We start from the raw sequence: 27,259 nt of genomic DNA, 5'->3' as shown, positions 1-27,259 counted from the left end.
CCGAGTAGCTGGGACTACAGGCGTGCACCAACATGCCTGGTGAATTTATATATATATTTTTTGTATTTTTTGTAGAGATGGGGTTTCACCATGTTGGCCAGGTTAGTCTTGATCTCCTGACCTCGTGATCCACCCACCTCAGCCTCCCAAAGTGCTGGGATTACAGGCGTGAGCCACCTTGCCCGGCCCAGATTATGTAAGCTTTCCATCTATGGTCCTCATCCTCAAAGTTATTTTAGCTATTCTAGTTCATTTTCATTTTATATATATTTTAGCATCAGCATGTTAATTTCTACCAAAAGTCTCTTGGGATTTTTATTAGGATAACATTAAATCTATACATCAATGTTGGGAGAATTAAAATCTTAACAATATCTGATTTCCATATAGTATGTCTTTACGGACATACTAGATTTCTCTGCTTATTTAGGTATCTTAAAATTTCTTTCAGTAGTGGTTTTTCAGTTTATAGAGAATAGGTCTTATTAGATTTATCCTAAATCATGTATGTTTCAACGGTCCTGTAAGTTCTATTTTTAATTGCATTTGCCAATTTTTCATTGCTTGTATATGGAAATACAATTCATTTTTGTATATTGATCTTATATTTCATGACCTTGCTAAATTTACTTAATAGTAGCTGTTTTTTAAAATAGATTCCTTAGAATTTTCTTCAGAGTCTATCCTGTTATCTGCACATCAGGACAGTTTACCTCTCTATACCTAGTCAGTTTTGTGCCTATTGCATTCCTTACCTCATTTCCTGTGCTGCCCATGGTCCATTGTCAGAAAATAAATTTTAGATAGTTTGTCCAGATTCCTAACTGTTTACAACAGGAGGACAAATCTGGTACAGTAATTCATCAGAGCCAGAAGACAGAATTTCATGAGATCAATTTTAGCACGGTTTATTTTATTCCACCAAGTCCTACTTTGTATACTGCATTTCCATTAAACAATATCATTAAAATTTCTTCATATCATCAAAAAACTTCATAAAAACTTCCATTTAATAACTAGTATTCTATCATATGAATATTTTGTAATCTATTCAATTCTTTATTATCAGACTATTAGGTTGTTTTCATGAGTTTGAATATTGCTGTAGCAAACCTCCTTATGTGCTCTCTTTGTGTTTCTGATACTTTTTACTTACTTTTGGAATAGTAATTCTCTCATTGTATTATAGGATTTTTGTGGGTTTCTTGAGGAGGAGAACAATGAATTACAACTGTTTACATCTGCCAGATGCCTAGCAGTCCAGGGAATATCAAAGATACTCAGTAAATTTCCCATGAACAAATGGGACTTGGTGCTCCTTGCGAAGTGATTGAACTGCATAGATAATGCCTTTTATGTTTGTAAGCTCGAACCTTTTCAAGAAACACTTACGATCTTCACATTCCTGGGAGGTCAGAAAGTTGTGTATCAGTTCTGCTGTAAGATAGAAGAAACAGATACAGAGAGGTAGGAAGTAAGGCCAAGCAGCTAGTCCCTCGCGGTGACAGGACCAGGGTCTCAGTCACCTCTCTCCTATTCCTGTGCCTTTTCTACCTGCTCCTCTGGATTCTCTGAACCAAGGCAGCCACCCAGAGTTCTTTGGAATTTCTGGGCTCCAGTGCTGCATGCTGCTCTCCAAATAACAGCAGAACACAGTGAGCTTCCAAAGGCCTTCCTAGGACATAGCTTTCCTTTGGGAACCTGGATTTAGGGGTCGGTCAGAGCCTTTTCGAGAGCCCATTGATGGTGATTAGTGGAAACACTCCGGCTACCCTTGAATATCTCCAGACCCACTACTTCCTGTCATGTTCCATTTGGCAGTGTGCCCAGAATTAATGGCATTCTACAAGGGCTATTTTATAAGTATGTGCTTTGAAATGTGCTTTAAAGAACATATTCTGCAGGAGAGCTTTCACATTGTCAGTGTTCCTGAACTTCACTGGCTGTAGAGAACAATAAGGACACCTTTACATTTACAGCTCAGTATCCAGAGGTTGATACTGTCCACCCGCGTAACAGAGGGGGTTCAGACCACATTTCAAAATTCATCACATCTTTTAACAGAAGTCTGCACTCAGGGTCCAGCTCATATGCTCGTGGAACAGATTGTTCCAAGGTTGAATTCAGACGGCCGCCATTTCTTTGCTCCAGGCTAATCTTAAATGTTCCACCTGGGACACTGCTTGCTCCAGCACCACTCTTTGCTTGTACTGAACCTGATGCCCTGATCCTTGGCTCACCTGTCCACCTGCCATCCTCTGCACCACCAGTTAATGCTGGGTTCACACTGTTGCTCGGTCTGGACTGTCCTTAACACTCTGCTGCCTGATCTCTGCCTCCACTGCCAAGCCCCTTGCATTTGAGCTGCTACTGTTCCCCTCCAGGATGCCATTCTCTCCCCTGCGCCTCAACTGTGCGTATAGCTCAGTGCACTACCAACATTGGCACATAATGTGCTTCCCCAAAGTTATTGGGAAATTATTCCTCTGCTGTAGAGTAGTTCAATAACATGTTGCTAGGCCCAAAAGTTGTGCAGAATATAGAAAGACAGCTTTACTGATCTTGCACCTATCCTGCTGTTTCTATGACATGAACGTGGTCAGTGAGGAGTATTGTGTTCTTAAAACTCAGCTAACAACACCATGCAGTAGCCAGGACAGCGTTTCCTTTCACTCTTTGGCCCTTACTATTTTTTTTTTCTTTTTTGAGATAGAGTCTCGCTCTTGTCACCCAGGCTGGAGTGCAATGACGTGATCTCGGCTCACCTCAACCTCCGCCTCCCGGGTTCAAGCAATTCTCCTGCCTCAGCCTCCCCAGTAGCTGAGATTACAGGTGCACACCACCACGCCTGGCTAATTTTTGTATTTTTAGTAGAGATGCTGTTTCAACACGCTGGCCAGGTAGGTCTCACACTCCTGACCTCAAGTGATCCACCCACCTCGGCTTCCCAAAGTATTGGGATTACAGGTGTGAGCCACCATGTCTGGCCAGCCCTTACTATTAGTAGAATGTCTTTCTCAGGGGTTGTTCACTTGTCACTTATATTGTTTCTTCTGTGGCTCTTCCCACACACACCACGCCTAGTCTTCATACCTCCCTGTGTATGTGTGAACTGCAGTAGTGGACAAGTGTGAATTATTTTCCCAGGAAGTCCTTCAATGTGCACATCAATCAATGAAAAAAAATAAATCTGGGGTGGGAGAAGACCAGAAAGGGTAACAGAAGTATCTGAATTCCAGTTTTGGTCTGGCCTTGATCTATACCATCCTATGAATTTTAGATGAAGTGTCACCTAAAATACTAGCCCATTTATGGAAGTGTTTTGAGCTCTTAAAGGCAGATCTTAGTCCCGTCTGTAATTAAACATCCTTTTAAGAGGAATGTCTCTTGTAATGATCATAGCATATCAGGACTAGAAGGTATCTTTACGGTCAATTAATCCTGATACCAGTTTTTACTTATTCTGAGCTGGAATTCAATAATCCTAGAAAAAAGTTTGTGATTTTTTTTCCACCTGGCAGCCCCAGGTGTTTTCTTTTACTTACTAAAACCTCCATTTGGGGGCGTTTTCTTTTCTTTCTTTTTTTTTTTTTTTTGAGATGGAGTTTCACTCTCATCGCCCAGGCTGGAGTGCAATGGTGTAATCTCGGCTCACTGTAGCCTCTGCCTCCCAGGTCCAAGTGATTCTCCTGTTTCAGCCTCCTGAGTAGCTGGGATTACAGGCATGCACCACCATGCCTGGCTAATTTTTTCTATTTTTAGTAGAGATGGGGTTTCACCATGTTGATCAGGCTGGTCTCGAACTCCTGACCTCATGATCCACCCACCTCAGCCTCCCAAAGTGCTGGGATTACAGGCGTGAGCCACCTTGCCTGGCCCATGTGGGGGCGTTTTATGTGCATTAGTTTGCTAGGGCATAGCAAAATACCACTGACTGGGTGGCTTAAACAAGAGAAATTTAGTTTCCTACAGTTCTGGAGGCTGGGAGTCCAAGACTGAGGTGGCAGCAGGGTTGATTTCCTCTGAGGGCTGAGAGGGAAGGGTCTGCTCCAGGCTTGTCTCCATGGCTGGCAGGTGGCCACCCTCCCTGTGCCTCTTCTCATGGGGGTGCCTCTGAGCACACACTCTTCTAGACTCTCTTCCTCTTCTCATAAGGACACCAGTCATATGGGATTAGGGCCCCACCCTAATGTCCTCATCATAACTTAATCATCTCTTTAAAGACCTCACCTATAAACACAGTGGCATTCTGAGATAGTGGGGTTGGGATGCCAACACATGGGTTTGGTGGGGGTCTGGGGGAGCACAGTTGAGCTCAGGGCACATGAAGGTATGTTTAGAGTCTCCTGGCTGTTCTGTTTTTTCTCTGCTAAAGATGCTCCTGTGAACTGTTTTGGGCAGGATACCTTAGACAAGAAGGATAGGTAATTTCAGCCACAGGTTTTATGTAAAAAGTTGTTGGTAGAGACTTCATTCTCCACAAGGTGGAGACTTTCTTTTATTGTTTTCTTGCTCTTCCTTTTCCCCTCTGTGTGTGTGTGTGCCTACACGCACATGCATCTCTACGTTACTTGGGCTAAAAGATGAGTCTCTCTCTTATTTGACACCAAGGGGAGATAGATAGCTGGCCTCTGCTTCCTTAGAGGCTCAAGCCTTTCAATGCAGCATTTATTTCTTGACTACTGGTTTTGCCAGGCACTACGCTGGACCTGAGAGACACATGAATAACCAAGAAACAGCTCTGCCCTCTAAGCTCATAAATTATGGACAATATACATATAAATACATATTTATAATGCGTTGTTAAATGCAGCAACAGAACTGTGAGCCAACTACAGGGATAGCACAGAGAAAGCAGCAATCAATACGGAGCAGGCAGAGAAGATTTTGCAGAGAAGGTGATTTCAGGTGTGGGTGTTGAAAGACAATTAGGAACATGTGTGATGGATGCAGGGACACCTATGTGATGTATTTTGAGAATGACAGTATTTATGGATATGAATGAAAGATGAGGGGTAGCAGAAGTGATGATACTGCAGAGAAAGGGAGGAGCCAGGTCAGGATGTAGACCATGCTTTTACTAAAGGATTTTAAGCAAAGGAATAACCTAACCAGTTCTGTGTTTGGAAGACAGCTTTTGTGACTACATGGAGATGGATGTGGGAAAATGACAGGGAGACCAGTTTAGGCTCTATTGCAATATCTTAGATAAGGGATAATGAGCAGCTCAATTAAGATCCTGGCAGTGGGAATTGAGAAGAAAGGGACATAAATGAAGAATATTTCGGGTGTAATTTTGAAGGGACTTGGCAGCTGATTGAATACGGGATAGTGAGGAGAAGTAATCCCAGTTTCTGTCTTAGGTCCTGGTACCATCAGCTGAACATAGAAAACAGAAGAGGAGCAGCTTTAAGGGTGATGATGAATTCTGTTACATATGCTGACGTTATGGGTCTGTGGGAATCCTGGTAGGATAGCCAGTGGCACTTAAAAGAGAGATTGAGGCTTGTATTAGGTTTGTGCAAAAGTAATTGCGGTTTTGCCATTGAACGTAATGGCAAACACCGCAGTTACTTTTGCACTAACCTAATGTCTCTCAGTGATTTCTCAGCTCAGACTTACCTTCTTGGAGATGCTAATTCTGGAAAAAGTGTTTCCTTGGAATTAATTTTGTAATGCCCATATAATAAAGCTATTATCCCGTGGGTTAACAGTCCGTTCGGTGCTGAGCTTATTTGTATTTGAAACTCAACAGATTTACAGGCAATTACACTCCACAAAACTATTGTCTCGGGTAATGGAATTTTCCCATGGAATAGTTGAAACGCATTTTTTAAAAAACTCAGTGGTACTCGTTGTCTATAGTTGTTTTTTTCAAGTTCTTACTATTTCGTGGGGGTGTTTCTCAGCACCCACTTTGATACCATGCTACCTCATGTTAGCCCAGTAAATTATTTTAATGCACACAAGCAACCTTCTATTTTCTTCCCTGGGTGTTCCCAGGAAGATGACAGACATTCTTGCTGGTATCCTACTAATTACTAGAGCTAATCTATGGCTTTTAGTAACAGTCCTTCATGTATACACTCTGCAAGATTATTCTGCCTTTGGGGAGAAAAACTTTTATATGATTTTTACCTTGATCTTTTTAAATAGGCCCCATGCCATGTTATAGAGCATACCTATACTCACATTTAGTAATTCTGGAGATACAAACCAATTTTTTTCTAATAGCATTAGATTACAACTAGCCTGTGTAACATCGATCTACTTTTATATTCTTTCTACTGACTGTGTATTGTCTCATTAATCTTCACGCTGGCCCTGTACGAGGGAGTAAGTGTCTTTTCCATTTGGAAATTGAACCAAAATGGAGTGCTCGTGATTTACTCAAGGACGTTCTTCAAATTGACATTGAAACAGAGCCCAGACTCCAGTTTCTTTTGTCTTCCCGATTCTGTTTGTATCTACTTGTTTTAAATTCCTCTACCATTTTTGGTTATTTTTAATCCGCAAGAAGTGTATCTTACTCTTTAAATCTAGGCTTGGGAACTCCAACAGCACCGGGATGTATTGCTAATTGAATTATACTTTGGGGGCTCTGATGAAGCATCATTGTATTCTTGAATGTTAACATGCTATTTTAGGCTTACATTTCAGCTCATACTTGAACATTCTTCTTTAGATTTTCTTCTGCCTCTTTTCTCTTTTTATGTGTCCTTTTTTCTCTTGAAATCTCAAGGCATTTGGAGATTAAGAAAATAAAATAAAATATTCTCTTTTTACTCCTAATTTCTTCTTAAAAATAATCTTTAAGACTCAAATGATTTTACCATTTAAGAACTGGTCACACCTTGGATACTTGTAAATTGTTCATTTGATGGGCTCCATAATCTGAAATTCATAGATGGAACACACAGATTTGATAGACTGTTAACGAAGAAAAAGAAAATATTTTAGATTTTAAAATATAGAGTCTATTTATTTTTTGTCAAAAATAGTCACAACTTTAGTCATTTGATCAAGTAAAATTACTGATAATTTTGTTTGTTCAAGCCAAAGAGACTGCTGCATTTAACAGACTAAACCAGTTTGTAGTTGAGAATATCAAGTAGAGAACATTATACTTTGACTCCAGGTTTACACAGCGGAAAGCAGTACTGCATTTTAATTCCAACAGCCTTGTGAACAAGAATATACTTTTACACAGTAAGATGTAAGCAGTCCTTGCCCAGAATTTGGCTGCAGAGACAGACATTGTAGGATCGTTCTAGGATTCATCTCCAAACTCATAGGGATGATCAGCAAGGTTTGCCTTCTGCTCTGTTGGTGCACCTTGACATTGAATCAGATGCCTGGTCATTCAGACATGTTCAAAGGCATCCAAGCAAACAAAGTGTGCTTCTTATTCATCAACCATCTGAGAATATCTTTAGAAATTGTGAGGTTATCAAGCCCGTGCATCTTCAGTTTATCAAAATCCGTGATTCCACTGAGCCCCAAGTAGCTCCATGGTAGGAAATGAGTACAGACTCCATTTTCTGCTCTGTGAACATGTCCAATTTCAATGCGAACACCTGCCCTTCCATGAACAATCAGCAGTGCTTTCCTTTCTTTTTCTGCAGTTTTAAGTTCAATGTGCTTAGATATTTTTGCAACACCAAGTGAAATACATAATCCTGTGGGTTATTGAAATCGAACGGGGTGGTCTCCCAGAGTCCCTTAATTTAAAAAAGGATGGTCTGTGAAAGCAGCTCAATGTTTTCAGCAAGCTTCTATCACTTCACTGACTTAATTAAAGCAAATGGCTTTCAAATACTCCATAAACTGGGATAGCTAACGGTAGGAACATGAAGAAAAATCATAATCTTGGTTCTTCTCCAGCTCATTATGTAACAAACTTGATTGGCTTCAAAGTTCAGGACACATTTTGTTGTAGGAAATACTCTCACCAAAATAGTCATAGTTCACCTAAAACTCTGTTTTAGGAATCCAGCCAGTGTTGTCATTGTGTATTGTATATGGATATCTAGTATTTACGGTACTTCTTTAAATTCTCTTCTGTCCCTTTTCTCTTTTTCTATGTCCTTTTTTCTCTTTTCTCATAATATCTCAAGGTATTTGGAGATTAAGAAAATAAAACAAAACATGGATATCTAGTATTTACAGTACTAGATACAGAAGAACAACTAAACCTGGAGGGTCTAGCAAGGTGGGTGATATATTTTCTACCCATTTCGCTCAGGAATTAACTTCCTAAGTACCAAAGTGAGTCAGCTATGGGCTCTCATAGACCTTCACTTCCTGCTGCCTCATAGGCAGCTGCAATGGGATTGGCTTCGCAGGAGTAGCCTAAATCTGAGGAAGGTCTCTTGTAAAATGAAAAGAGAAAAGCACATCCTAGAGTCACCAGCACTGACTTTTTTCCCAAAATTATTTCTTGCAGTCTGCAACAGAACAAGGTTTGGGGCTGGGGCAGAGATGGAGGAATTTGCAGGTTTAGGACAGGAACCAAGAGGTGTAAAAGGTAGGTGCAGCTGGAACAGGGAGGTGGCAGATGCTCTGACATAGTCCCCCTGGGAAGAAGTCTAAGGAGATGAAAAGCAGACAGCCCAGGCCAGCTCCACCAGGGAGCCCTTGATAAATTTAGTCCTATGTCATGTTGGTGCTTGGACTCTCTCGATGTTCAAAGAACCACTGTGGCCTGGAAGGGGATCTATAGCGTTCTTCGTGCCAGAGGCCTGGCCACATTGTCTTGGACAAGGACTGGTGTTTGAGGAGCCTGCTAACCTCAAAGGGGATTGCCTGAGTCCCGCATTGGCGCTGCAGGATACAAGCAAGCAGAGCTGGGCTTCTGAGCACAGCTGAGATTCCTGGACACAGAAAGAGAAGACAGGGGCAGGAAAGGAAGATAAAGTTTTTACTCATTGGGTAAATGAAGGTAGACGTGAGTTTTAATTTGAAAAGTAGAAGAATGCCATCTAGTTTTATCCATACCGAAGCTGGCAGAGCCAGTATATCAATTACATTTGCCTTGCCTTCATCACCACAAGTATTGAGATTTGTAGTGTTAATAGTAATAATAGGAAGTATTATTCAGTATTAATAACTGAACACCTATTATGTGGCTAGACTCTAATAGCTGGTTACATTTTTCTTAATTCTTGTAACATTGCATGGTCGGTTTTATGATTCTTGTTCTGTGAAGGCTTAGAGGTGGGAAAAATGAACTATCTTGCCTAAATCCACCTGGTTAAATAAGTGATGGCCCCACAATCCAAACCCAGGCTAGTAGGATTCTACAGCCCCTCCCAATTTTCTTTTTCTCTTTCTTTCCTTCTTTTTTTTTTTTCTTTGAGAGGAGTCTCGCTCTGTCACCCAGGTTGGGGTGCAGTGGCGCGATCTTGGCTCACTGCAAGCTCTGCCTCCGGGGTTCCCACCATTCTCCTGCCTCAGCCTCCCAAGTAGCTGGGACTACAGGTGCCCCCATCACGCCCAACTAATTTTTTTGTATTTTTAGTAGAGACAGGGTTTCACCGTGTTAGCCAGGATGATCTCGATCTCCTGACCTCGTGATCCACCCACCTCGGCCTCCCAGAGTGCTGGGATTACAGGCATGAGCCACCGCACCCGGCAGCCCCTCCCAGTTTTCTTGGCAGCCATCTGGTTTCCTTTTCCTGGTGCATCAAGTTGGATCAATACAATATTTATCATGAAGGGAAATGATTTTACATGGGCAGATTGTGGGCTATAGCCTCAGATAAGCTTTGTTATCTGTGTACTATGCTGGTGATTTTGCTTTGGGGAAGCAACTGTGACTTTGTGAGTCCTGTTTTCAGCTCTTCTTCTCTGGACCTACACAGGAGTCTGTTCTGATTGTGCAGCCATAGTTCTAAGTGCTGGATGGGGATGCTGTCAGGGGTTCGTGCATGTTGCCTGGACGGCAAGACGTGGAGCAAAGAGCTTCTACACCTCGGCAACACAGCAAGACTCCATGTCTAATAATTTTTTACAAATTAGCTGGGCATGGTGGCTTGAGTCTGTAGTCCCAGCTACTCAGGAGGCTGAGGAGGGAGGATAACTTGAGTCTAGGAGTTCGAGGTTACAGTGAGTTATGACCACACCACTGCACCCCAGCCTGGGCCACAGAGCAAGACCCTATCGAAAACAAAGCTTTTACAAATACATGAGAAAAGACAACTCTATAGAATAATGGACCAAAATGTGAGAAGGTGAAATTCAGAATCCAGAGACCAATAAATACAAGTGGACAATAAATACTTGAAAGGTTGTTGAACTCACACATTATTATGGCCGTACAGAGTAGAGAAACATCACGATTCTGTTTTATGTCTATCAGCTTGTCGAAAAAGAAAAGTGATTGGTAACATCTATGGTCAGTGTAGGGCAGGAAAGCATCCCCATTTGGGAGCATGTAGGTATAGCTTCTCTGGAGATCAATTTGGCATACCTGCTAACTCTTTAAACAGCTATACAAGCAATCCCACTTCTAGAAATGCGCTTTCAAGATACGCTGGTGCATATATTTTTAGGATATTTATTGTGGCATTGCTTAAAATAGTAAACAAAGAGGCAATCCAGATGTCCATTTCCAGGGGGACTGTTAAGCAGTTTGCAGCTAATCAGTCTAGTGTGGCAGTTACGACCATGGACTTTGGAACCAGACTGCCTGAGTCTGAATCACGGCTTCACTGCTCACTAGCTGTATGCTCTTGAGGAAGTTATTTTTCTTCTCATGTCTCAGTTTTTTCATCAGTAAAGGGGATAAGAAATAGTACCTATCTTATAGGGTTGTTGTGAGTCATGGTTGAGTTAAAACGTGTAAACCACGTGGAGCCTGATGCATAGATAGTAAGCATTATAGAAGTGTTTGCCGTGGTTGTATTGCTATTATGATTTTGTGAAACACCATTGTCATCAAAGAAATTGATGGGAAAAACTATGTGTGTGTGTGTGTGTGTGTGTGTGTGTGTGTATTTACATATGCTGATATTGACCCAGAATAGTCCATCATAAAAACTGTTAAGAGTAGAATGTTTCAGAACAATGTGTATGGTAAAATCTCAATTAGTATAATAAAAATTAAATTCATGTTTGTAAAGGTCTGCAAATATAGGCACAACACTGTCCACAGTAATTTAAGAAGTAAGTTATTTAATTAATTTGAGGAGTGAAACGGCAGTGACAAGTAAAGAAAGGTTATTCTATTTTACTTTGCCCCCAAATTACTTGAATTTATTTACTACAACCTTATCTCACTTTATAATGAAAAAAAATAAGGATAATTTACCTCTCTGGCTGGCATATTATGAGGCTATTACATACAGTTTGTCTGTATATTAGGTGTTGATCTAACCATCATATTGGAAAGATTATCCAGTAGCTTCCAGCATAACTTAAAAATGGCTCTGTTCAAAATTAGGTTACAGCCCATCACAAATGCTTAAAATCAATAAATCACTATGAAAACTACCATTTGGGGACGTGAGTTGTTTTGGAACTCAAAATACTTTGGCTATGTTAAAAGACCTTGTTATGAAAATAACAGATTTTCATTTCCTCTCTAATTTTATAACTCTTGGCACTCCAACTTTTGTTTTGCTGTGAAATGTTTGAGAAGGAAATGAGTGTACACACAGTTTTATTTTCCAAAATAAATACAATTTTAATTCTGCCAAGAGTTTGTAGGGCTCTGTGACATAGAGATATTGCTTTGGGGGGCAGTTCTACTGGGGGCACAGTGGAAGGGGCTTTCTTCAGAGCTCTGAACTCACGCATGAGTACCTAAGTCACAGATAGACCAAAACAGCTTATAAACTCTCTAACAAAGGCCATTTTGGGATGGTGCTTCTCAGGGATGCTTGGGAACCCTCGTTCAGTAGTAAGGACTCCCATGCACACACACCACCTGGTGGGCCCTCAATGTAACTTCAATGATTGTGTCTTAGGAACGCCGGTTCTATTTAACTTGGATTTTCCCATCATTGCACAGTGTTGAGAGGTCAAGTTAATGAAGAAGATCATATTTCTGTATTCATAACTCTGCTAGTTCCATTTTCTAGTGATAAGGAATGGGAAGAGGTAATTGCCAAATTGCTATATTTGGTCAAGAAACGAGATTGCTACAAGAATTCTAAGAAGACTACTTTTATTCTTTTTGGAAGAGCAAAGGAACTCTTTGCTATAAAAACCATAAAGCCTTTTTTTCTTGCTTGTATTTAAAATGTTGATAAATTTAAGCAGTACAAAAGTGCACAGACTATTATAACCACTACCTACAAGATATCCAGAATTGACAAGTGTTAACATTTGGTAACACTGAATATACACTGCCATTTTTAACTAAAAATAAACAAAACATTGCAGAGAAAGACAAAGTTTCTTTTAGTAAAAATAATTTATTTATTAAATTTTATTATAATTAACAAGTGAGAATTGTTACAATGTGATGTTTTGACATATGTATTTACATTGCGGGATGATTAAGCTACTTAACATACCTGTCACTTCACATACGTATCTTTTTTGTGGTGAAGACATTTAAAATAGATGATTCTAACAATTTTGAAATACATTATTGTTAACTATAGTCTCTATGCTGTGCAATAGATCATGAAAACTTATTCCTCCTCACTGAAACTTGGTAGCCTTTGAACCACATCTTCCTATTTCCCAACCCTCCCCACCCAGCCCCTGGTAACCACCACTCTATTCTATTTCTATGAGTTCTACTTTTTTTTTTTTTTTTTTTTTTTTTTTTTTGAGATGGAGTCTCACTCTGTACCGCAGGCTGGAGTGCAGTGGCACAATCTCTGCTCACTGCAACCTCTGCCTCCTGGGTTCAAGCGATTTTCTTCCCTCAGCCTCCTCAGTAGCTGGGAGTGCAGGTGCATGCCACTGTGTCTGGCTAATTTTTGTAATTTTAATAGAGACAGGGTTTCACCATGTTGGCCAGGCTGGTCTCGAACTCCTAAACTCAAGTGATCTGCCCGCCTTGGCCTCCCAAAGTGCTGGGATTACAGGTGTGAGCTGCCGCGCCCAGCCGAGCTCCACTTTTTATAAGTAAGATCATGCAGCATTTGTCTTTTTGTACCTGGCTTCTTTCACTTAGCATAATATCCTCCAGGTTCATCCATGTTGTTGTGAATGACAAGACTGTCCTTCTTTTTTAAGGCGGAATAGCATTCCTTTTCGTATATATACCACATTTTCGTTACCTATTATATAAAGTCTCTTTTGAACCTGTGCCTAATTGTGTGCCCGTACTAATTTCTCACTAGCAGTCACTATTACTAATTTGTTGAGTATCGTGATGGTCCATTTTTCTACAGTTCTATTCAGTAAATATTACTGAATATCTCCTGTATGCCAGGCACTACACATCTAGGATACATCAGGCAACAAAACAAACAAAAATATTTTCCTTTATGAAGCTTACAGCCTAACAAGGGAAAACAAATAATACTATTTTGCATTTATATGTTACATTAGAAAAGTGCTACAGAGAAAAAAGTAAAATTAGAGTAGGAAGGGGGAATCAGAATTATATGTAGGAGGTGGGGAGTATTCAGCATAAAATGAAGTGGCCGGGATGAGACTCTTTGACAAGATGTGATTTGAGCAAAGCCTTGAAGGAGGTAAAGGAATTAGCCAAGTGGTTTTCCAGACGAAGAGCATCTGAGACTGAGTGAGGATGTGCCTGGTATTTCTGTCCCCCCCTCCCCCACCGAGACAGAGTCTTGCTCTGTCGCCCAGGCTAGAGAGCAGTGGCACGATCTCAGCTCACTGCAACCTCCGCCTCCCAGGTTCAGGCAATTCTCTGCCTCAGCCTCCCGAGTAGCTGGGATTACAGGCGTCTGCCACCATGCCCGGCTAATTTTTTTTGTATTTTTAGTAGAGGCGGGGTTTCGCCATCTTGGCCAGGCCAGTCTTGAACTCCTGACCTCACGATCCACCCACCTCGGCCTCCCAAAGTGCTGAGATTACAGGCGTGAGCCACCGCGCCCGGCCATGCCTGACATTTGTGAAGAACAGCAGAGAGGCCAGTGTGGCTGCACTGGAGGGAACAAGTGTGAGAATAAAAGTAGAATAAATGGAAGAGGGGAGAGATTAGCAGCAGGGCCCAGGAAACAAGATCATGCAGAGCCTCCTGGGCCATTGTTAAAACTTTAGCTCTTGCCCTGAAATAAATGGGAAGCCATTGCAGGGTTTCAGGTAGACAGGTGACATGATCTGACTGCACGTCGTGTTTGAGAATCTATTATAGATTATAAGGTGATAAGAGTATAATAAAGGAGACCAATTAGGAGTCTATGTCATAATCCAAAAGAAAGATCATGTTGGGCTGGATCAGACTGGTAATAGGGTGCAGGTGAGAAAGGTTCGGCTTCTGGATATATTTATGTATTTTGAATGTAGAGTCCGAGTGATTTCCTGAGAGATTAAATTTGGAGTATCAGTGAAAGAAAGGAGTCAAGGAAGATTCCATTTTCTTAATTGAGGTGAAATTCACATAGCCTAAAATGAGCCATTTCAATGTACAATTCAGTGGCATTTGGTATGTTCACGATGATGTGTGGTGATCACTTCTATTTAGTTCTAAAACATTTTTGTCACCCCATACAGAAACTCATGGCTGTAAAGAGTCACCTGCCATTTTTCCCTTTTCCAAGCCTCTGGCAACCACAGAGATAATTTCTACTTGTGTAGATTTACATATTCTAGATATTGCACATAAAGGGAATCACACAATATGTGACCTTTTGTGTCTGGCTTCTTTCACTTAGCATAATGTCTTCAAAGTCTACCATGTTGTAGCACGTGTCAGCACTTCACTCCTCTTTATGGTGGAGTGCCATTTCACTGTATGCATAGATACCACGTTGTGCTTCTCTATTCATTCATCAATGGACACTTGGGTCGTTTCCACTGCTGGCCATGGTGATGGTATGGTGATGAAAATGTATGTTTGTTTCAATCCTTGTTTTCAATTCTTTGGGGTATATACCTAGAATTGGAATTACTGGATCACTTGATATTTCTGTGTTTAACCTTTTGAGGAACTTCCAAACTGTTTCCACAGTGGCTGTACTATTTTATAGTCTCATCGGAATGAGAGAATGAGGATTTCCTCACCAACTTTTGTTATTTTCTATTATGCTTTTAAATTTTTCTTACAGCCACCCTTGCGAGTTTGATTACAAAGCTTTTGGCCTACAACAATAGAACTGCCATAATGAGGTAAGGAAAGCTATGTGCTAAATAGGGAAGAATGGGATGATCAGCGTTGAGTTTGGGCAGGGTGAGATGCCTCCTAAACATCCAGGTAGCACTTTTGAGTAGACATTGGACAAATGAACAGATTTGGGCTGAAATATAATATGGGAATGGGAGCCACTGGCACTTAGTTGCCATTGAAACCCATGGGACTAGGGGATCATAAAGGGCTCGAAGGTACTCCAAAATTAAGAGGTTGGGTCAAAAAGAAGGGACATGTGAAGTGGACAGAAAAACAAGAGAGTTTCATGTACTGAAAGGACAAGTGAGAAAAGTGTGTCAAGGAGAAGGAATAAGTGACTATGTGAAGTGCTCCGAAAGATTAAGTAAGATTAAAATTGAGAATCAGGGTTTGGACTTGGCAGTGTGGAGGCCGTGGGCAACCTTAATGCGAGCAATGTCAGTGGAGAGGTGGGGAATGGAGATACTTGGTATAACTGAGTGACACTGCTCTCCAGATACCATCACACAGGGAAGGGAAGAAATGGGACAATGGCTGGTGGAGAATATGGGGAGAACGGAAGGCCTTTTTTGTTTTTTTTTTAATATGGGAAAAATAATAGTATTCTGTGTGCTAACGAGTGTGATCCAGTGTAGAGTCAGAAAATTGATTTTTTTTTTCATAGAAGAGGGTATAATTGCCAAAGAGATGTCCTGAGTGGACACGAGGATGGGATACGTGTACAGGTAGAGGAACTGCCTTGAGATGGGAGTGTGGCCAGTTCATTCTTGGTCATAGACGGGAAGGCAGGTCCTAGATACTTACTGAGATGCTGGAAAGTGTGAAGAGAAGGCAGTGTGGTCTGTGGATATGAAGTAAGAGGAAGACCTTAAGCTGAGGGTAAGAATGAGAGAGAAGGTGTTAGAAGTTTGGGGAGAGGTCAAGGAGTGTGAAATAACCCTTTGGGAGACTGGAGGAATGGATGGAGTAGAGATAAGAAGCACAACTGCTTGGGAACATTAGGAGTCTGCTTGTGATGCAGCATGAATTTGGAGTTTGTTTTTCCCTAGTCTTGCTGGCTGCACCAGTTCAGGAGTACAAAGTTGGAGGTATTGAAGGCTGGACGACAAGCAAGTGCAGCAAAGCAGGAGAAGGGGATGGGCATAGAGAGCATGGACAAGTGAGTGTCTCCACTGACTGGGTTTGATTTTAATCTGGATAAAGAGGAAAGAGACAATATCATGTGCTGTAGTGACATGCACTGTGATCAATGGATTGCCAATCCTAATGGGGCCAAAAAATGGTTGAAGTCACAGTACCACAGAGAGTGTGAGGAAAAGATACGCACTTGTGGGAAGAGTGGGAGGCATGAGATTGACATTACAGAGCATTTGCAGCTAGTGATAATGACACGGAAGTGAGTAGTGGAGGCAGCGTGGAGGAGAAGGGTATTGAAAGCGATGGTTCAAGGAAATGAAGCACCAGTGTGTTGGAAAGATCATCTAAATATATGGTGACATTTTTAGAATTAAGGCACAAATAATGTTGGAGACAGTGACAGTGAGAAAAAAGGAATTGACCCAGGAATCAGTGGATAATGGTGCCACTGAGGAGTATTAGATGATCTAGTCTGATGATAGCAGGAACTTCTTTTGGGAGAAGAAAGGGAGAATGAATGGTCTCAAAGTGGCAGTGAGAAACAGTGAGGATATCTATGCAGACCTCCTCCTCTGGTGGCACAAGGTCTTATGGGAGAAAACACAGCCTCCCCTGGAGAGGGTTACAGTCCAGGCAATGGCTCCAGGGGAGAGTCATTTTTCTTCCTTTTTTCTTTTTTTTTTAAATTTCAACTTTTATTTTAGATACAGGGGGCTCCATGTGCAGATTTTTTACATGGGATGCTGAAGTTTGGAGTATGGATCCCGTCACCCAGGCGGTGAGCATAAGCAGTTTTTCAACCCACACCCATTCCTCCCTCCCCGATCTAGTAGTCCCCAGTGGCTCTTGTTCCCATGTTTTATGTTCAGCTGTGCTCAGTGTTTAGCTCCCACTTATAAGTGGTTTTCTGCTTCTGTGTTAATTCATCTAGGATTATGTCCTCTAACTGCATCCATGTCCCTGCAAAGGACACGATTTTGTTCTTTTATATGGTTGCATAGTATTCCATGGTGTATATGTGCCACATTTTCTGTATCCAGCCTACCATTGATGGGCATTTACGTTGATTGATTTCATGTCTTTGCTATTGTGAATAGTGCTGTGATGAACATATGAGCACATGTGTCTTTTTGGTCAACACATGCATTAGTCTTGGCAAAGAATTTTTGGCAAAGCCCTCAAAAGCAAGTGCAAGAAAAACAAAAATGGACAAGTGGGACCTAATTAAATGAAAGAGTTTCTGCACAGTAAAAGAAACTGTCAACAGAGCAAACATACAGCCTACAAATGGAAGATATTTGTAAACTATGCATTTAACAAATGCCCAATATCCAGAATCTGTAGAGAACTTAAACAAATCAACAAGCAAAAAACAAACCCACTAAAAATGGGCAAAGGACATGAACAGACACTTCTCAAAAGACAAACATATGGAAAAATGCTCAGCATCTCTAATCATCAGAGAAATACAAATCAAAACCACAACGAGATACCATCTCACACCAGTCAGAATGACTATTACTAAAAAGTCAAAAAACAACAGATGCTGGCAAGGCTGGGGAGAAAGGGAATGCTTATATGCTGTTGGCTGGAATATAAGTTAGTTCAGCCACTGTGGAAAGCAGCCTGGAGATTTCTCAAAGAATTTAAAACAGAGCTACCATTCGACCCAGCAATCCCATTAGTGGGTATATACCCGAAGGAAAATAAATCACTCTATTGATTTTCCATTAGAACAAAGAGGAGTAGGACAGGTTGAGGAATAGATATTAATGGACAAATTATTTATTGTATGCATGTGACTTTTTAAAAATAAAAGGCAATGTGGTATTTGAAATCAAATTATTAACATGATTGCAATCCCTTCCTGAACATATGAACTGTGACTTAGAGAACCAACTACAGCATACTATAATACACCTCCAACAGAGTCCCAGCACATAAAAGGCCTTCAACTGTGAGTTGAATAAATTAATATAAAATATCATTATGCCAGGTTGAGATCAAGGGGGATATGGCAGAGACTTAGAATTTCTAAGAAAATGGGATGTTCCCTGTCAGGGTTCTAGTCTATTCAACGAGCTACTTATTGAGAACTGAGTACCTGCTATGTGCTGATTTGAACAGGACAGATAAAGTCCCTGCTCTTTTTTGAGACAGAGTCTCCCTCTGTCACACAGGCTGGAGTGCACTGGCACGATCTTAGCTCACTGCAACCTCTGCCTCCTGGGTTCAAGTGATTCTCCTGCCTCAGCCTCTTGAGTACCTGGGACTACAGGTGCATGCCACCATGTCTGGCTAATTTTTGTATTTTTAGTAGAGATGGGGTTTCACCACCTTGCCCAGGTTGGTCTGGAACTCCTGACCTCAGGTGATCCACTCACCTTGGCCTCACAAAGTTCTGGGATTACAAACATGAGCCACCGTGCCTGGCCTCTGCTTTATTTTTAATGGAGCTTAAATTTAAATGAGTATAATTCATGGACATAAGACTAGATTTTTAAATGAAGAGACTTGTGCACGATTGGGATATTTTGGCACTATATTCCCATATATTACTGAAAATCTTATTCAGAAGTGTGCTTGTTCTTATGCGTAACTAGACCTTTTCACAGCCCCATTACGCTTGAGGATGTGTGTGTATGTGTGTGTGTATGTGTTGTTTGTGTGTCTGTATAGGGAGGAGCAGAAGGCTGTAGATAGAGAGGAAGAGTATGATGTCTTTGTTATCTTCTTCTTTCCTCCTCTCATTCTCAAATCAAGTTTGAAAGCCTAGAGTGTTGAACATGGAATTATAAGAAATTATGAAGTTTGACCTTCTGATTTTGTAACTCACTGATCCTATTTCTATAGATCAAAGAGTGCCATTTGGATAAGTGGATGATGGAATTTATTTACAGAAACAGAATAAGCGAGAGCGTTCTCGGCAGCTTTTGTGGTGTTTTTATCATAGAGATTTTCCTTTTCGCAAAGCTAGAGACATTCTTGTTTTCCCATTCAACTGCGCATATGGAAGGAATTAGGAAATAGTGTTACGGACGCAGTGTCGGGCGGGGATTTTGGTAACCTGAAGAGCATTCACTACTTCTGAAAAGACAGTTGCTTCTGGACTTCAGGTCTGTGTTCCAGTGCGGAAATGCAGTCTCACAGGGGCCAGATCTTCTGATGTTTCAAAAGAAATCAGAAAACTAGATTTTAATGAAGTCCTCCCCACCTTTTGTTCACAACACAGCAGAAGCCAGTATTCATCCCTCAGGTGGCCGGTTTGCAGTCTCTGATATAGACCATCACCAAACAAATGGTACCTTTCATAATGCCTAATACCAGTCATGGACAGCTCACACAGTAATTCTAAATATGCAAACTTGCTTGCTGACTTGCGCACTCAGCCTGCAGATGTTTCAGTCACTTTAAATCTAAACAGATTTTATTTTCTTTTTAGAGTTCTTTAGGGCAGCACTGTCCAGTAGAAAGTTCTGCAATGATGGACACGTTCTAAATGTGTGCCTTTCAGTCCAGTGGCCACCGGCCACATGGGACCCTTGGGCATTCGAGACGCGGCTAGTGTGACTAGGGAACTGGATCTTAAATTTTATTTAATCTGAATTAATTAAAACTTAAATGTAAATCGTCACCTGTAGCCAGTGGCTAGCAAGCCTTATCTGAAGGTCTCTGTACCGTTCTCATCCCCTCAGAAACCCAGCTCAGAGTCACTGAATGGAACCAAACTAATGCATGCTTTTGCAGAGTAAGGAGAGAAGGGAACAGATCCACTCCAACCTTGGTTGGGGTCAGGAGAAAATTCCATGAACCTAAATATATGAAGCTTATAAATCAAGCTGACACACTCTTAAATAAAATATGTTCCCATCCTCCTACCTGTGAAGTATTTCTTTGTAATGTCCCGGAAGTACAGGTTCAAATTTAGAATCCTGGACTCCTAGGGCTCTGCCCTGGAGCACAGTGGCATGGGGGGAGCTGGCCCTTCTGTCCCCGCCCCAGCTCTATCCCGCATCACAACTGGTGTAGCACACCTGCCTGGACAGAGTGGAACTTTACATAACTGCGGTTCAAGGACCATCTTTGGGACACTTCTGTTGATCAGATCTCTTTTCTCCCTCATGGCTGTAGCTGCATTTGACTTTCAGACACCTTACACAGCCTTGTAGAAACGCCATATAAAGTGAGCTCCTGTATTGATTTGGGCATGAAGCTCCCCTCTGGGACAAGTGCTATGATCTGATTGATGCCTTCTGGGAGCCCATATAAGCGCCTACCTCATTGCCTACAAATTGAAGGATAATCACTTTTCTAAACGGGCTTGCGCCGAATTCTTCGGAGGCAAATTAGAACTGAACCTGGCTGCTGTCTTTAAAGTGTGTAAGACCTGAAATGAGGAACGGGTACAGGTGTGACTTTGGTCAAAGGTTAATAAAGAGAGTTCACTTCATTAAGCTGCTTGTTTCACCATCACTAAATCTCTTCAGCAATCTGCTTCAGAAGACTTCTTACTTGGGGCATTCGTTTATGTCAAAAACATTGGGGCGTGGAAGATAAATTACAGGTTGCTTTTAATTCAGGTATAAATCAACCCAGTGAGCTCCATGTGATGAAAGTCATAGTTAAAAAATCAAGTATCTTAATGCTTAGAATGTGCATCTGGATTATCTTCATCTAAATAAAACCTTTCAAATGATTTGCAAATTCTGGCATTAAAATAGGTAAAAGAGAATAAACATAACGATCACACTCTATGCACACATAGATGTATGTGAAAAACTTGAGCAGTTTGAGCTGGAGGGCAGCTTCCGAAGCTTATTTTGAACAATTGATTGATCACATTCGTCTCTGTTTGGAGGCATTTATGCCCGTGTTTTTAACAGGTGATTAAAAAGTCATTTCTCCACTTGGAGAAAAAGCCGGAGAACTATACCCTGATTGTGCTGGGGCTCCCTCCTGTGGTGAAAAAGAAGAACAGGCACATACATAATTCCTGACAGCTGAAGAAAAGAAATAGATGGTCCCAGGGATAGAACCGGAAAGGGTAAACTGTGACGATCTGCAAAGATTCAGGGCATCCGGTCAGCTCTCTCTGTAATTCAGGATTGTCTGGGAAACAAATTTCATGCTTTCTGTTAGATATTTTAGACCCTGGAACACACTCTGATCTACAGTGGCTGCTACCCTACTTAAGGGCACTCACATTTTACCACTCTCTGCTTAATTTCCTTTCTATTACAGCCACTGTTCAGCATTAGAAACTTGTGATTTCATAGTTCATAATACCTTAATAGAAATTAATGTAAACATTTTACGGATAAAATATGTGTTCCCCTGTGTCTCTTTTCATATATGCAAATGCTTAGCAATCTTGGGTGGTTTTAGAAAGTGACAGTTTCTCTTTCTTGGTGCCTTGACCTAATTTTTTTCTCTGCCAACATCAGTGTAAGTCTATTGAAACAGAGACCTTTGAAACATTATTAGAAGCTGAAAGGCATCCCTACATGCTTTATGATTCTTAGACTGAGTGGGTTTGCTTGAGATTAATTTGCTTTTTTTTTTTGACACAGAATCTTGCTCTGTTGCCCAGGCTAGAGTGCAATGGTATGATCTCGGCTCACTGCAGCCTCTGCCTCCCAGGTTCAAGCGATTCTCCCGCCTCAGCTTCTGGAGTAGCTAGGATTACAGGTGCCTGCCACCACACCTGGCTAATATTTTTATAATTTTAGTAGAGACGGGGGGGGGGGGGTCTCACCACGCTGACCAGGCTGGTCTTGAACCCCTGACCTCAACTGATCTGCCCACCTTGGCCTCCCAAAGTGCTGGGATTACAGGCATGAGCCACCTTGGCCAGCCTGAGGTTAAATTTGAAAGTATCATCTTGTCCGTGTGAGTCTTTCAAAGGGTCTCTAATCACCAGCGCATGTTGAGCTCTCCTAGCCCTGCTGCCTGAATTAGCTGCAACTGTGAGGCTGAGAAGGAGTGGGTGAGGCTAAACATATCCAATGGCCAGGCAAAAATACATAGGCAGTACAGGGAGATAGGACCAGGGGTTAAAACTGGTGATGGGAGAGACAAAGAAAGATAAGCAGTTCACAACACTTTTTGCAGTTCTTTTAGAGAGAGGGGTGGACAGGTGTCATTCTGCAGCTATGTGATAAGCAGGAGCCGATGTCTCTTCATTTTCCCTAAATTCTATCAGAAAGGGGAGCCCTAAATTGTGATAATAGGGAATGGGTGTTGCAGTGGCCATAGGGAGCTTCCAATCTCTAGGGACTACTTTTTGGAATGGCAGGTACACTTTTCGTTAATGCAGGACCAGCATTTGAAAATATTGAACAGGCAAATAATGAATACACCGTGTAGGGAGGTAATGATGTCTTGTTGGGCTTCTCAAAGGCATTTCAAAGATCTTCTAAAGGTACAATAAAAATTTTCATTAAAAAGATAAAATGGATTTGCTCATAAGAAAACACTAAATGAAATAGGTATTACTTAGATGCATTTTGTCTTAGCCTATTTAGGCTGCTATAACAAAATGACCATAAACTAGGTAGCTTACAAACAAAGAAACATTTCTCCCGATTCTGGAGGCTGGGAAGTCCCAGATCAAGTCACTGGCAGATTTGATGCCTGGAGGACCTGCTTCCTGGTTCCCAGATGGTGGCTTCTCCCTGTGTCCTCACCTGGGGGAAGAGCAAGCAATCTCCCTTGGTCATCTTTGAGAAGAGTACTAATCCCGTTCACGAGGGCTCCTCTCTCTTGATCTTGTCACCTTCTAAAAACACCACCTCCTAACACCATCAAGCTGGGGATTAGGTTTCAACATACGAAAGTGGAGGGGGCCACAAACATTCTGACAATCGTGAAATTTGTAAAGGGACTTCTTTTTCCTTTCATTTTTCCGTGTTCAGAAGAGTGGGAATAGCTTTCCGCTGAGCATTTTACCTGCTTGGTCTCAGACTTTTTCATTCTTGTACCTGGATTTTTAGTTGTTAGGGGTGTGTGGGAAGATAGGACCTAGGGGGTGCAGAGGAAAGGAATGGCTTTCCGAATGTCCACATCAGGGGTGGGGGGCAGGGTCTTGTTCTGTCACCCAGGCTGGTGTGCAGTGGCGCAATCTCAGCTCAGTGCAACCTCTGCCTCCTGGGCTCAAGCCATCTGCCCATCTCAGCCTCCCGAGTAACTGGGACTGCAGACACATGCCACTACACCAAGCTAATTTTTGTATTTTTTGTAGAGATGGAGTTTCACCATGTTGCCCAGACTGGTCTGGAACTCCTGGGCTCAAGCGATCTACCCGCCTCAGCTTCCCAAAGTGCTAGGATTATAGGCGTGAGTCATCGTGCCCAGCCTGGATGTCCACATTTTTTAATGAAGGTATACAAACTACTATTTTATAGAAAAGTCCAAGTTTTTTCCTGCTTCTCACTCTCCAGAACTTCCTAACTTTCTTGCTGATGGTTTGTGAGGCCAGGTATCAATGAGGTGATTGTAATTCAGTGTGTTCTGACAAGATCAAGCTGAAAAGCATAACAATTTTGATCATAAAAGTGCCAAACAATTTTTCATATCAATAGAATCCTGGTTGACTCAACAGGCAGATGATTATTCAGAAATCCTTCCTCCTAGTCCCTTGTTGTTTCTACTAGGTTAACTTATTTGAAAAAAAAGTCCAAAATGCCAGTATACTATATGAGCATTTTTCACTGCAGAAAAAGCACTGATTCTACATCTGCTTAGATTTGTTCAGGGCCCTGACACAGACATAAGGATGGTGCACCCCCGTGATTAATGTACTTCCGGCCTTCGGCTTGCCATTCAGCCCTGTTGGGAGGATCAAGGGAGATGGTACAGACATTGAGGACTGAGCCGAAGCCCCCGTGGGGACAACAATATAAACCATTCCTGGAATGGAGTATCTTGTGTGCAAAGGCCTAGAAGTATTGGTGAGCACGGTGATTTGAGGATACTGCAAGGAGTTCTTTGTGACTAAAGCATAAGGTGCTAGTGGGAACATGGTGGGAGAGGAAACTTTAAGGAGGTCTTTCATGAAGGACCTTAAATACCATGGAGAGTAGTCTCAGTTTTACCTTACAGCCAGTAGGTTGCCATTCAAGAATTTTAGACTGGGTGCGGTGGCTCAAGCCTGTAATCCTAGCATGATGGGAGGGTGAGGTGGGTGGATCACCTGAGCTCAGGAGTTCGAGACCAGCCTGACAACACGGTGAAGCCCTGTCTCTACTAAAATACAAAAAATAAGCCAGGCATGGCAGCGTGCACCTGTAATCCCAGCTGCTTGGGAGGCTGAGACAGGAGAATCACTTGACCCTGGGTGGCAGAAGTTGCAGTGAGCCAGGATCGTGCCACTGCACTCCAGCCCGGGCAACAAAGCAAGACTCCTCTCAAAAAAAAAAAAGAAAAAAAAAAAGAATTTGATACAGGAATAACACGTTTACAATCTGGCTAGATGGTAAGACACCTAAAAATAAACAATAAAATAACCAGTGGCATCCAAGAAGTGTCTGAAGACAATGTATGATTCAATGTTGAATGCTTGGGACAGTGTTGAGTGACAGTCATAGAGAAGATAAATTGCTGTAAGTTGAGGCTATCAGGGAACTCTTCCTGAAGGAGGAAAGAATAACGCTGCACCTTGAAGAACAGATAGAAGAAAGGGAGACGCTTCATTGATGCCGTGGTAGGGGATTTCTGTTGTGCACAGATATAAAGGCTAATGGAAAAAAGCAGACAATGCTTTTTTTCCTGGTCACACTGCAGTAGATGTTGCCACCTCTTCCCATGAGAGGAGAAGGATAAGTGGGCATGGCCCAAGGAAGAGTCAAAACGATGTGGCTGAGTGTTTCTAGAGAAAGGACCTCAAGATGGGATGATGAACTGAGAATCCACGTTAGGCAATGTTGGCTTATTCCAGCTTGAGGACAAGTGTTAAACACTCCAGAGTTTCAGAGTATTCACTTACTGAATTCATTTAACCCCTTAAAGGGGTGTCTAGAACCTACTCAATGCAAGCATTGAGCTACATCTTGGCCAGATGTCTCTCATGTGGGCACCTAATTTGCCCGCCATACTGGCTTCTCTATCCTAAAAGACTTTTTCCAGAGGGTGTGAAAATGTGTGTGTTCTTCTGGGACTCTGTTGATTCACAGCTACTCCTTGATGCCATCAAGCCTGATAAATGCCACGGACTCTTCTAAGAAATCAGAACCCTTGGCCATCAGCATGAATTATATTCCTGGGGATGAATTTGCTCTAGAACAAGTATTTAGCTTTGCTGGAAGTTATTCCTGCCCTTTCTAGGCCTAACCATACAAGAAGATGTGAATTTTTCCTTTTTGATAAGAGGAAAAACAATAACAAAAGGAACCCAACCCAAGCCTGGAACAAATCAGGTTCTAAGCAAAAGGAATTTTACCAATTTGTGGGACTTTGCCAACATTTCCAACAGTAATGGGAAATCAATGTATTAACTCAGCTAGTAAATATTCTACAATGGAATAGATGCTGCCTTGAGGATGCAGATGTGAACAAAAGAAGCATGGTACCTGCCCTCCTGAAATTTACAGGTGGTGAAGGAAAGGCAAGTAAACAATTTGGCAATCAACAGATGTTTTTGCTTACGTGTACTATTATTCTAAAGAGTCCTGGCTGAGCTTTGGATGAGGTTCAGCTGCTGCCATGTGCTAGCTGTGTGATTGAATTCTTCTGAGATAAATTTTTAAACGATAGAACGTGGCCAAAGTGCAGGAAAAGCAAAGGGCCCCGTGGTTTAATATAATTGAGCAGCACAGGCTAAATTTAAAGCATCTGAGAAGACATGGTCCCTGCATTTGAAGAACTTTGATTATACTCTTCAAGCTAAAGCTGTGCACCTTACACTGCCTTGATGAGTAAAGAACTTTTCTTTCCACCTGTTCAGATTTGACAGCGCTACGCCACATGATTTAGTCTGGACTTAGCAAACACCCACCGATGACCGAGCTGCTGTAACCATGGAGTGCTCGTCAGCATTGCCCCTCTTCGCTCGTCTTTGTCTAGGCAGGATTCTCCTTTACTCTGACTGGAATTGCAGCCGTTTCTGCTCAGGTTGGAGGTGTGTGGATGCCGGCACGGTGCCTGCCTCCCCTGGGTCAGCTTGAGACCTTGCTATCATTTCATTCCACAAGCAACACAACTCCTCTCAGTTTAACAGGAAAAGAGGGAGAAACATAATTGAACATAGCAGTCCCCAGTGCTTGCTTAAATGCTCAATGAGGGGCCTATGTTTTTAAGAGCACATTCTAGGGGAAATTCTGAAATTGCAAGCTGCAGCCCTTTCTCTCTTCGTGCTCAGTTTGGCTGATTTCCAAAGCATCGAGGCCAGCAATTGAGGGACTGAAATGTAATCGGTGGTGATACGTTTGTGCCACATGAAACATTCTCTGCCTCTAAAGGCTCCAGAGGCTGTGGGAAGCAGCACATCAGCGACAGCTCCTGGCTGCTGGACTCCGCAGGGAGGGAAGGAAGATTGGTCGCAATGGTAAGAAACTCTGGAGTTTTCTACAGACCTAGTTTGTTACCTGGGAAAGAATTCTTAGCCTCTGCTGGTGAAAATGGCTGTTGGGAGCATGAGACTGAACAGTCACTTGAGCTCTGAGGCACTGTCCTTTATTAGAAGGGCAGGAACACTCTTTTCACCAGAGCACTGATTTTTTGAAAAATGATTCCTTTCATGTCAGAGGTAATGGTGCCTTGTAATTAATAAGGACTTTGCTGGGCTCTGCCAGGGAAGGACAGTCATACGGTGACCTCAGATGTAAACCCCGATTAATGCATTCTCTGAAGTGTGCTCTTTCCTCTGAA

The 27,259-nt window shown here is 41.9% G+C and overlaps 1 protein-coding gene across 2 annotated transcripts in view; it reads left to right on the top strand.

The window, feature by feature from the left end:
* Positions 1-27,259, top strand: part of PLD5 (phospholipase D family member 5) — a 451,018-nt gene that overhangs the window by 41,565 nt on the left and 382,194 nt on the right. Inside the window, exon 1 of one of the 2 annotated variants that reach the window (XM_032136222.2) lies at positions 26,724-26,936. The exons of the other annotated variant lie outside the window; for it this stretch is intronic. Coding sequence (XP_031992113.1) covers positions 26,934-26,936 — 3 coding nt within the window. The 5' untranslated portion in view covers positions 26,724-26,933. Of the gene's footprint in view, positions 1-26,723; positions 26,937-27,259 lie in introns of those variants that run through there. 2 annotated transcript variants of the gene reach the window in all.

This window comes from Hylobates moloch, unplaced genomic scaffold, assembly GCF_009828535.3.
Source record: "Hylobates moloch isolate HMO894 unplaced genomic scaffold, HMol_V3 SCAFFOLD_18, whole genome shotgun sequence".
In the NCBI taxonomy this organism is placed as follows: domain Eukaryota; kingdom Metazoa; phylum Chordata; class Mammalia; order Primates; family Hylobatidae; genus Hylobates; species Hylobates moloch.
This window is presented reverse-complemented; position numbering and strand designations above follow the sequence as displayed.